This window comes from Aegilops tauschii, chromosome 7 (genome assembly GCF_002575655.3).
Source record: "Aegilops tauschii subsp. strangulata cultivar AL8/78 chromosome 7, Aet v6.0, whole genome shotgun sequence".
NCBI lineage: Eukaryota > Viridiplantae > Streptophyta > Magnoliopsida > Poales > Poaceae > Aegilops > Aegilops tauschii.
In genome coordinates this window covers 56948781-56960992 of record NC_053041.3, presented here as the reverse complement: position 1 = coordinate 56960992, position 12212 = coordinate 56948781, and the positions used below count along the sequence as shown (strand labels likewise).

The window sequence follows — 12212 nt, the reverse complement described above, 5'->3', positions numbered from 1 at the left end:
GCTGGCGCGCCCTGGTGGGTGGTGGGCCCCCTTAGGCCCAACTTCATGTGATTCGAACGCCAAAAAATCCTATAAATAAAGAAACCTCCAGAAATAGCCCTAAATCAGAAGTTCCGCCGCCGAAGCCTCTATAGCCACGAAAAACCAATTTAGACCCTGCTCCGGCACCCTGCCGAAGGGGGAAATCATGACCGGATACCATCTTCATCATCCCGATGAGTAGTCCACCCTTGGGGCTGAGGGTTTGTACTAATAGCTATGTGTTTGATTTGACACAATCTTGATGTATCGCGAGCTTTGTTAATATAGTTGGATCATATGGTGTTTCTCCCACTCTATCTTGTTGTGATGAATTGAGTTTTCTCTTTGAGATTTCGTTATTATCGGATTGAATACTTTTATGGATTTGAGAGAACTTGATGTATGTATTGCTATGAATACCCGTGGTGACAATGGGGTATCATATTGATTCACTTGATATATGTTTTGGCATGCAACTCGTGGATTCCCGAGGTGACATTGGGGTAATCTATGCATAGGATTGATGCACATTTTCGTCCTTGTTTCTCCAGTAGAAATCATTGGGCACTCTTTGAGGTTCTTTGTGTTGGATTGAGTATTATGAATCTGAAATTGTTTGATGCATATCGTATAATCAACTCACGGATCGCGGTGACATTGGAGTATCTAGGTGAAATTAGAGTTGGTTGATGTGTATCATATGGTGTTATTTTAATATGAACTCTTAGATAGATCGATCGGAAAGGATAACTTGTGGTTAGATTGATCGGAAAGAATAACTTTGATGTGGTTTCGTACCCTATAAACAATTTCTTCTTATGTTCTCCGCTAGATAGAAACTTTGGAGTGATTCTTCGTCGCACGTTGATGGATGGTTATATGATCCAATTATATTAGCACTGTTGAGAGATTGCACTAACGAAAGTACGGACCCTGGGCCTCATTTTCAAGCATTGAAATACCGTTTGTACTCACTTTTGTTACTTGCTAGCTTGCTGTTTTTTATTGTTCGTATTACAAAAATCAATATCTACTGTCGTTACTGCACTTTGTGGCCAAAGCTCACGTAGAAGGATGTGTCTTTGTGACCGTGTGAACTTTGTTGGCCAGGGCCCTCTACAGTGGAGATTAGAATCACCACAAGAATTTGAATTTCGGGATACGCGAACATGGCACCGTGTGCTCCCTGGTTACTTCTTTCATCTCCGTCTTCCTGTTCTTAATCTACTTCTAGCTAGCTTGCTGGATTCGTGTGGAAGAATGAGGTGGTTGTGATCTTATTGACTTGGAGAGCCTCCGCTCAAGCTACTCCTTCAGCTATTTTGGGTATGCAGAGATCATATTAATTACTTGTATTAAATCCAAGAGCAACAATATTCTTTGCGGTTTTCCCAGCACAAACTGTATAAAGAAGTTCAGATTTTTTAAATCGTTAGCTTGCAAGAGTAACAAAAAATAACATATCTGAGCTTTGATCTGACACTACATAATGCACCTCATCTTGTCTTATAAAGATATAAAGAGAAAACATAAGAAAATATGACGGCTTATAAACCTTCAAACATACAGAGTGATCCGATTTTAGCAAGCCATCGCCTCATTACTTCCAATGAGCTCAACACATACAATACAATAACAAGTGTTATGAATCTACACCCCCAATGAAGTGAATGAAAGGGAATCGAACCGTTGTAACACGCCGTGAGTTCAATAACGTTGGATCATGAAGATCCATTTTCCTGTTGAAAAGAGATAGATATCCCTCAGGCCCCTTATAGCTTGCTGCGATTCGCAAGTTCTTGCTTCAGCTGATCCCTCAGGACCCTTCTGAGCAGCTTGTTTGAAGCAGTTCTCGGGAACTCGGGGACGATTTTGACGTAGCTCACCTGTCAGGACGAACAAACGATCTCAATTCCCTCATTATGGATGCGCCCATCTGATCATCTGAACTGAACGTCAGAAAAGAGAAGCTCTTACCTTGAAAAGGGGATTGAGGTTCTTCTGAATGGCTCTCTGGAACTTGCTCTTCAGAAGATTTGCATCGCATGTTGTCGATCCATCTTTTAGCACTGCCAATATAGCCAGTTGTTCTGGTCCCCCGCCAGAAGGTTTGATGCTAACAGCTGCTGTTTCTAGCAGACCCTCATCGGCTCCATTACAAACCCGTTCGATCTCCACTGAACTTGTCTGGTCAGGCAAGAGCAATATTGAATTGGTTTCATGAGATGCAAGAGTGATGACATCATACTGAAAACAATGAAGGGGGAGCTTCAACCTTAATCCCTCCAAGATTCATAGTGTCATCTGCTCTGCCCTGTACGATATAGTAACCACCTACTGTCCTCTGGATTATATCTCCGTGTCGTCGGAGTTGCTGAAGTAGAAATACCGTTACAACGTGTGAGCTTTCACCATTCTGGTTATTACTGATAACTTTTAAAAGTATGTAGTCAGATTTATTTGATTAGTTCAGCAAAGGGAACATTGACTCAAATGTTGCTAGTACTATTTTTCATAGCACACTTATCATTGCAACTTATATCAGAGCACAATAGCATGTCTAAATCACATATTTGCTTCTCATCTTCTTGGTAGGGCTCCACTGGAAAACTTGGAGAACACACTGATTTTATAAAGCTTAAAAAGTTGACTGCTGCAAATGTCGAACATCTTCATAATTTTGTCAAGCAGTTTAGATATAAAAAATTGAGGTAAGCGACTCCATACCCGTCCTCTGTAAATGGGCATTCCATCAAAGTAAACCTTATCGTGGTCAGCATTGAGAAGCCGATTGGTAGCACCAAAATATAAAGGGAAGAGACCCACTTCTCCAGAACAAGGTAGATCATCAGGCTGTCATAGCAAACGTCAAATGCTTATGCAGCGAACGCAATCACCAAACTTAGAATATTCTACGAACAATACTTACATATGGATTTCCCTGTTCATCGAGTATGACAAACCCAGTGGACATTGATGGACCACTGAAAGCTCCAAAAGCTTGTGGCTGTAAAAGTCTACCTTGAATGTATGAGGATGCCAGCTCTGTGCCTCCACAGCACTCAACAATGGGCTTGTAGCAGGTACGCGAAGATAGCCACAGATTATCATCAATATCAGAAGCCTCCCCTGTTGTGGCAAGTACCCTGCGATTATAGAAATTTAGCTTCTTTAGCGGAGCTTGTGATGAAGTTGAATGCTTTCTAACAGTGTAAGTAGCAACTTGCCTGATTTTGGTCCAGTCTAGCCCTTTAGTAAGATTCCCTGCCTTCCAAGACTTCACCAAGCTAGGCACAGATCCTAATACACTCACACGGGCATCCTGCAATTTGGACATTATCACGAAGCGCATGAGTAAAGAGCAGCTTATACTCAGCTTCTAATATAATATGCAGGGACTTTTGATAAAATCCTACCTGATTCATTCAGAAGAAAAAGCCCTATGATGCATAAAAAAAAACTTGGGAGAATAGTTACAAACTATGAAGTTAATTAGGTAGCCAGTAAGCCTTATCTATACCAGATTCAAGCGAAGTAATGGGTACAAAAAAATAAGAACAACGCCAAGGTTTACTTTAACTAAAAAAATGGAACAAGGACAAATCGACTTTAGCAGTTTAAACCAAGAGATGGTGCAAAATAGGCCACACCTGCACAAATTTGCAGAAACCACGTCCAAGTGGAGAACCATGATATAAGGCCAATGTTGCACCATTTAGAAAGCATGAGAATATTTGTATAGGTCCCATAACCCAACCCAGATTTGTAGGCCACAAGTCTACGTCCTTTGGTCGAAGATCCAAATGTGCCCAGGTATCAGCTGCACATCTTATGGGACAAAGTTGTGTCCACGGTATAACTTTTGGCTCCCCTGCACCAGAAGCAAATAGAACAGATCAAATCACACGTGAAGTTGTGAATGTGAGAAACGGTGCAACCAGAGATTAAAGGAACTTGTGTCAGAAACTCAAGGCAGTGTTTACCGGTTGTTCCTGATGAAAACAGTATATTAATTAAGGCGTCTGCAGATTGATAAACTGGAGAGTACATGGATGACCTGCAAATCCAAGACATGTAGCTCCCATGTTGGTCACCTCACAAAATCACCTCTGTTTTGCAATCTGGGTGTTCAAATTTTCACGAAAAGAAAGCATCTGAACAGAGTCGTTTATTTTGAGTGACATGGAAGGATCATTTGCTGCATACCTCCCAGCAGCACGAGAAAGAAAATCTTTCCAGGACATATCACCATTCCTTGGTGTAACTCCAAGACTATCTCCAGTTGCAGGAATTACAATAGTTTTAGCTGAAGTCCCTTCCATGACACGGCTGAAGAATATAATTTGATATATTTAGTTAAGTGCTGAGAATTGTTCTGTGGTAGTTCAGTACGTTCATGCAAAAAGGTATAAATGAAACATAAATTGTTACATCAATGCAAAATGATTATTTTCACAAGCTGTGATCCTGCTAAATAACTACAATTTTCTTGTTAAAGCTGAGCAAATTAAGTTACTGAAACACATATATGAACTAAATAATTTGATCCATCATATACCTGTAAAGTGGAAATTTCTTCCCTCCCCTAATTATGAAATCCTGAAATCCTGTGGAATTAGTATAAGCACTACTATAGTACTGATGATCGTAAGACTTGCTGGTTGCTACAGTCGAACCTGAGTGAAAATTGCCTTTGCTTTTGCGACCCTCATACGATTGCCAATCTCCTGGGGTGCAAAACTGTCTGCTATTCCCACAACAACAAAGCCTCCAAGGATGATTGCCAAATAAACAATAACCGCATTGCACGTCATTGGCATGTCTATTGCAATGCGGTCACCCTTTCGGAACATGGTATCAAGGGCATTTGCAACAGTCCTGAAAATACCAAAGCAACAAAACCATGATGATGAAATTGTACAATAGAACAGAAGAAAAATAAAGGTTTCTGCATGCCCCCTACTCTTAATTTGTTAAGAAATGCATACATCACTTGGGTGCGAAGCTCCTTCAACGACATACGGTTCACTGGATAATCGCCAAAGCCCTCATCCCTCCAGACAATAGCCATGCTATCATCTGTCCTGTTCTGGGAAGGCCAAGGTAGCAGACAACATTCGGCAATGTTGAGCACCGCACCGGGGAACCATGACCCTCCCTTCATTGATTTATCTGACGCGTCTAGAATCGTCTTTGGTTCTCGTACGAACTTGATGGAGAGCTCCTTCAGCACCAGTTTCCAGTAGACCTACGCAATGATCACCTAGGAGGCTATTATGAAGAAATAAAATTTTGAACCGATGTTCTAGTTATGCACTTGTTCTGTGAAGTAAATTCCAAATTTAGAAAGAAGAATTGACCTCCTGGTTCTGAACAGAGAATTCGTGGAAGAGGCCAAAGCTTGAAATTGGATCCTTATATGATGCTCCTAACAGCTTGGGACCATTCTCTTCCATCACTCTCCCAAGATTCGTTTGCTTACAGTCAGTCCTGCAACAACCATGATAACTGTGTCATGAAGTAAATTATATATACACCAGTCATCCTATCACACAGTAGTGCTAAATGATGCGAATCCACAGAGCAGTTATAAGCTAGCTAGTACTACCAAAATAGCACTAGTATCTTACTGTTGTTGTTAGACTCAAATGTTGTTAGCTAGACTAAAATACTGGGTTAAATTAATGGAACCATAAGCTTAAGTGACTCGTGGAATTAGACTAGCAGTCACTTTCACCATTGATTGCTCCCACTACCCGATTGGATCGAACAGTTGGTAGCGAATTAAGCGCTGGGAGAGAAGCCCTGTTGAGCTGTGCTTGGGGGGGGGGGGGGGGGGGGGAATGGACGGCGGCCGGCGACTTACGGGGAGGGGAACCAGTAGGGCGGCGGATCTCTCTGGGCGCGGTCCCAGCCGGCGTAGACGGAGTAGTACACCAGCTGGTGGAGCGCGTGCGGGTGGTCCGGCCGTAGCACCCCCGCCGCCACGACCGCCGCCCACGCAGCGGCCGCGTCGGCGCCGCATTTGCCGGTCGCCGAGCGGAGCGCGGCGAGAAAGGCCCCCGCGTCGGCCGCCGTGAGCCCGGCCGCCTCCACGTCGCCCGCCCGGATCTCCCCGACCCTGCCCCTCGCGGTCGCCGCCATGCCCCGCCTGCTCGGCTGCTCGCTCGCTCTCCGCCGGCCTCGCGGGGCAGGGACTTGGCTGGTCTGACGAGGACGGCAACGGAGAGAAAAGGCTCGGCTTTGGCGGAAAGCTCCGTCTGGGCACGGCGTCCACTGGCATGCATGCTTATACCACCATCTATCTGTCTCTGGATCAACAAACTGCATTTATGTCACTGGTAATTCAGATACTACTACATCAGGTAGTATTCCACACCAGTGCTCACGTATTGGAACAAGTCTGGTCCTGAATTTTTGCATTTGCCCGTCTGGACCATCCATGTTGAAAGAACCAGCCTGGCCCTCTAGCATCTCACACTCATCTGAGATTTTTATTTTTGATGTAAAACATGGCGCCTCAATATTAGTTATCTTTTTGTACTGAGTTTTCCTAAATTTTATATATTATCCCCCATTTATCATTTACCCAAAATAGTTATATCTGGTTCATTTTTCTCTCTGATATATACAATTCATATTTTTCTCAAAAAATACATGTCCGTCACGCACGTATTATGATGCTAATCACCATTAGCACGGCACGTTTACATAGTCGATCATCAGTTTCAATAAGAACACGCGTGGCCCACCGGCACCTACATCCACATGCTCTGATCGGGACACGGCTAAGCGAGATCGTTGTATCTGGCCCGGTATCGACCAGTTCACAGCTACCACGCCGCTTGCCCGGCACACCGCCGTTCGCCCGGCACACCGCCGTTCGCCTTCACGTTGTCGATGCATGCCAAATTCGCAAGGAGCCGAAGTCATCCAAGTATTCACCGAGGTATGCAAGTCTGAAGATCACCAGCAGTCCCCCATCGTTTTCTCCTAGATCCCCATTTCCGACCCATCCGTAAGTTCATAGCAGCCTCTAGTATCAAATAGCCATTGTCGCTCAGTTCGCCGCACATAACCAGTTCCTCCCCAACCCCGTGATTTGAGTGTTGCCGTTTACCTACAATTTTTTTGTTTCCATCATTTAAATACGCATCCACATGTTTTACCCTTTATCTTGGGTCGACCAATAAGTTTCCGATAAGCGATATCCCCAACATTGATTTTAAGCGTGGTCTTGTTACCGAGACTGGATTCGGAGGGCTGATTGAATCTGAAATTCAGTTCATCCTTGATGGTTAAACTAGATCCTGACGAAGGTATTTTAGTCCTGAACTTGAAGGCGATGGAACCCGGATTCCTATATTTCTGCTGGTCAGGGCGATCGTGCGTCATGGGTCGTTGGCCTTTGTAACACATCTCCATACGGATACGTCGTGGCTCTGACGGCGGCGGCGAACAGCACCCCATCCTACCTACTCCCTCTGTCCCAAAATAAGTGTCTCAACTTTATACTAACTTTAGTATAAAGTTGTACTAAGCTCGAGACACTTATTTTGGGACGGAGGGAGTATATCCGGCCACGGTGGTTCTAACGTCGCGGCAGCACACACGCACCCCCTCACCACCCCCTGCTCCACATTTTGGTGACGCGACGCCTTCCTCATCCATCAGAGATTCATCGCCACCGCCTTGTCCGGAGGATCCCGGCCGGACGCCGTCGTTGACCGAGTTCATATCAATGAGCGGGATATCCTGGTGCCTTTCCAAAGGAGCCGCACCAAGCTCGCTTCCCAAACCCGACTCCCTCCTTTGAAGAGAGGGACGCCTCGTCTCCTTCGCCTGCACGACCACCTCGCCTGCATTGCGATGGGGCATGTTTCTATGGCCGTCACCTCTCTCCGATTCAGGTTCCCCTCTTATTCCCTACTCTCTCTCTCTCTCTCTCTCTCTCTCTCTCCAAAGATTCACGGTCTGACCAACATAAGACTAGTCACAGTGGGAATAACTTCAGCAGTAACATCAAGTTCAACTCAGCAAATTTGCTTATGTGGCAATGAGTTAATGAGGAGAGAGGTAGTTTGAGTAACTTAGCTAGTTACTGTAACATCACATGTCCCAATACAATATGAGTCTATAACCTAATAAATAAGGCTTTGCATGTTACTAGTACTTATGTTACTACCCACTATGAAGATAGTAACATAGTCTAGGGATATATTTATATTACTAGTGTATGTTACTCTCCATTGTGGCTAGTCTAATTTGATTCATGTCATTCCTCCACCCTGTCACCAAACCCTACCCTAGTGCAGTTGAGAGATCCCACTGCGCACGGACTGGCGGCGGTGGGATGCCTTCTCACCTCCCCATGCATGCACGACAGTATTGGCAAGATGATACATGCAACGAGTATATGGGGGCTAAAATTGCTGCTCTGCTGATCCAAGTGAGCACGAACATACATATTGCCACTGTCCTACATGCCTACATGTACTGCACATCTGCTGCACGCTTTATTTCTTTTTCAAGAAATGTGTTTCTTGTTCAAGAAACAATGAGAGGATCTCACATATCTTTTTTTTACCTCAGTTGTGCTCGAGTGATTAAGGATTGGGGGTATCTAGAGTTATCGCAGCAATTGGATTAGTGATTATTGAATACTGCTGGTCAGACCTCGTGTCTTGTACATGATTTCTAGTTACATCAAGTACAATTTGCTGAAAACGAGTGACAAGAACACATCCCTCTGTTTGTCCTGTTTCTTTATTTGATGACAATTTATATGATTTGGACTCTCTGAACCTTATTCAGATCGATAACGTGATCATTATTGCTGACCTTGAAGCTTTTGGGGAGGAAGCTGAAGCTCATGTATATATATTTATAGCATCATATAATAGCGGCCCAGAATATCATTCTTTATAGAACTTGCCCATTCATCTTGGTTCATGTATATATATTCACGGGGGTGATGTGCACGGCGTTCATGCTGCGGGTGGTGCTGCACCTGATCACGGTGCTAGGGATGCTAACGCCGATGCTGACGGGGCAGCACTAGCACACCCTCGTCATCAAGATTGTCATCACCTTTAACATGATGTTCATCTCCTGCGCCGTCGCCATGGACTGAGGTTGGTACGTTCCTTAATCTGCCATAGATCCCTTGTTTTGACTTCTTCATTTTTATTGTCCTAAATGGTAACTCTGCTTTAGATTTAATACGACTCGGTTCTTCTCGGTTTTGGGTACTCTTGGTGGGCATCATCTTCTTCACCATGGTGCTCAACCAACTGCATAAGGAGGTCGGGTATCTCGGATCGGATGTGATGGAGGGCGCTGCACAAGAGAGGTCATGTTTGGACGACATTTGAATTTCGCCATGCCATGCTGCTGCATGAACTATCTCCTGGCCAGGTAACAGTTACCAAATGCTCTAGGACTTTACCAAATGCTCTAGAACTTTTTGTGCAATATCACACTATTGTGCATGATTTATGTGCCAAGTTTCAATTTAAGCAAAATTCATTTGGTATAGGAAGAGTGAACCTACCGAGGGTGATTCCTGAGGTTTTCACCTTGATGGTATGGACCTGAACCCCGGCAGTTCCTATGATTAAAGACGGGTCGGCCCCAAGGGTACCTGTGAGGGATTACTGTGGCGGAACGACAGGGCAGGTGGAGACCACCTAGGTGAGAGGTGGGCCTGATCCCTGGTCGTGGTCCGTGAGTTACCTAGTCGGAGAGAAGATCATGGTCGTCTTTGCGAGTTACTAATAATACACTAATGCATTTGGGTATTTGAACTGAGTTGGGCTACGTGCCTTTGCGCACTAAGCACCACGCGGGGTAATGGTTTGTGGGGCCCTCGGTCTCATACGTTCCCTCTGAAAGCAATCTAGATGTCACAGTTCAGATATGTGGGCTGATTGTTGGGGTGAGCTGGTTACGCCTGCTTGTGTATACAGAGGCGCCCTTGGGTCCCGGCCAGCCAGACAACGTGCAGGATTGCTTAGGGCGATCGGCCATGACCCCTGCGCACTTACGATTTAGACCGACGTGTTGACTCTTTGGAGAGCCTAGGTTGGTCTACGGCATGTCGATCATCCGAGGCTGGGCATTACCTAGAAAAGTGTATCCGGCCAGAGTTAATTGAGCGTGTTGTGTAAGGTGGTGCACCCCTGCAGGGAAGATATATCTATTGGAATAGCCGTGTCCATGGTAACAGGACGCTCGGAGTTGTATCCTGATCTACTACACCTAGAAACAGATATTGTTATAATACTTAACTACGATAACTGCTTTGGGATTGCTTTCTTGTAGGGTAGTCGAGGGAGGATCTCAGGGCATTGCTGATATAAAAACATTGTTATATGTTAAATATATTCGCTACTCTCTTCTGATGCTGCAAGATACTAGTCTTCGCTAGGATAGCATTTTCCCCCTCTACTTGGCATTCTGCAGTAAAGTCCAAAGACATAGCCCCAATCATCTACAAAGAATCAACTGATGAATTGAATTGACTGAAGGGCTCGTTTACATACTGTACCAACCAGTCACCGAAAATCCGAATCACATATTAGCAGAGCCAGAAAATGGTATGATCATCCTCTCCCACATAAATTTAGTGATCTGAGCAGACGTTTCAATAAAAACTGGACCGTGGATTTGCCAAACCAAACACACTACTAATTTATTAATCGGGCTCCATACATGCAAACATTTCGGTTCATCTGACATGCAACACAAACATACATGTCACACATCGAAACATGAGCTCGTGTACGCCTATTTTTTTTCCCGACCTCCGCATCCTAGGTGTACACACATGACACATGACCGGCCTAATTAAACACGAGATTGGAAAACAACTACGTACTACGTTAGAAAATAAATACTTAATGCATGCCTGCATGAGGATGAAGTACTATCTAGATGGGAATGGGCTTGACAAAGAGGCTCTTAATGATGTCGTCAAGATGCAAGCTGAAGGTGAAGGCATCTTTTCTATCACCGTAGTACACCGGCCCGCTGAGAGTGAAGTTGACGACCCGTTGCACCGCAGGCAGCTGCTGACAGCCATGTTTGATTCGAGCTTTGGTTGGTGGTCTTCCACTCATCTTCTATCAGCGAGTCTATGGCAGCAAAGGCGACCTCCTCTGTTACATTGTGCTCACTGGCGTAGCACTCCATGCAGTTGGCCACATCCCTATTGTTCTGGGGCTGCATGCACGTTTCCATTAATTTAACTATTTCAATACTATGCTAGAGATTAGCTAATTAAAATTAACCATGGTTAATTGCACATATATGAATTTTTTCCAACTTACTTTGGATGAAGCAACAAGATCATTCATTAGTGTGTTGACATCAGGTTTGGCACGGCATAAAAAAAGAATGAGATGGCATCGAGTGAAAGGGTTTTCAGCATGAAAAGTTTCACGTCGCCGAGTGGAACAACTTTGATGTTTAGGTTATCATCGTCCGACTCCATCTTAGGGGCCGAAATTGTACTCCGAGTGGCAGAATTCAATGTTCCGAGTGGTTTTCGGCCAATTACGCATTCAGGACTACCTCGGATGAAGGAGCACTCTAAAGGAATTGTCTTCATCTCGTCGAGGCAATTGATTTTCATATATAAATCATCTTAATCCGAGTTAATATGCAAAAGTTAGTCAATACGGTCTGGACAGGCCAGAGACCAAAATATTACGCTTGACACCAGACACATGTTGATGAGTGTCTGATGCAATGCGTGAGCAATTCGGCCCTCAAGATGGCCTTGAATCAAAAAACCTTCAGCACGGAAAATTTTCGTTTCGTCTCGTCGAGCTGATCGATTTTCATATATAATTCGTCTCAATCCGAGGTCGTATGAGGCCTCGAGAGACAAATCAAGACCAGGCTATGTTTTCAGTCGGAAAATCCGAGTGAAAAGCTTACCATCCGAGTGAAAACTTACCGATCGAGTGAAAGCTTACCATCCGAGTGAAAACTTACCGGTCGAGTGAAAGTTTTCCGTCCGAGTGAAATTATTATCATCCGAGTGAAACTGTTACCGCCAGAATGAAAACTTGCCGGTCGAGTAAGAGATTGTCTTCCGAGTGAAAATATAATCATCCGAGTGAAAAGAATACTGTTGGAATGAAAACTTGCTGATCGAGTAATGAGATTGCCTTTCGAGTGAAAAT

At 44.4% G+C, this 12212-nt stretch overlaps 1 protein-coding gene across 2 annotated transcripts; it reads right to left on the bottom strand.

Annotated features, from left to right (window-relative positions):
* Positions 1–1427: 1427 nt before the first annotated feature.
* LOC109743968 (probable CoA ligase CCL12) lies at positions 1428–6469 on the bottom strand. Of its 2 annotated transcripts, XM_045231753.2 has the most exons (14): positions 5888–6463; positions 5382–5511; positions 5010–5269; positions 4698–4899; positions 4580–4620; positions 4228–4350; positions 4005–4078; positions 3672–3892; positions 3249–3343; positions 2951–3167; positions 2749–2874; positions 2297–2395; positions 1999–2208; positions 1428–1907 (listed from the first exon to the last, which is right to left on the bottom strand). In XM_045231753.2, the coding sequence occupies exons 1-14, from the start codon at positions 6349–6351 to the stop codon at positions 1794–1796; spliced, it is 2376 nt and encodes a 791-aa protein (XP_045087688.1). In that variant the 5' UTR covers positions 6352–6463; the 3' UTR covers positions 1428–1793. The 2 variants fall into 2 exon arrangements, with proteins under 2 accessions (XP_045087688.1, XP_045087687.1); XM_045231752.2 differs by having other exon boundaries at positions 2951–3343; positions 5888–6469.
* Between the last annotated feature and the right edge of the window lie 5743 nt (positions 6470–12212).

What these genes read in the sequence shown, in the direction of transcription:
- LOC109743968 (XM_045231752.2), bottom strand. Translation starts at nt 6,351, where the DNA reads ATGCAGTTTGTTGATCCAGAGACAGATAGATGGTGGTATAAGCATGCA. An exon ending in CCCTACTGGTTCCCCTCCCC is followed by an intron (nt 5,512 to 5,887) that starts GTAAGTCGCCGG and finishes TGGTTGTTGCAG; the next exon opens with GACTGACTGTAAGCAAACGA. An exon ending in TCTCTGTTCAGAACCAGGAG is followed by an intron (nt 5,270 to 5,381) that starts GTCAATTCTTCT and finishes ATCATTGCGTAG; the next exon opens with GTCTACTGGAAACTGGTGCT.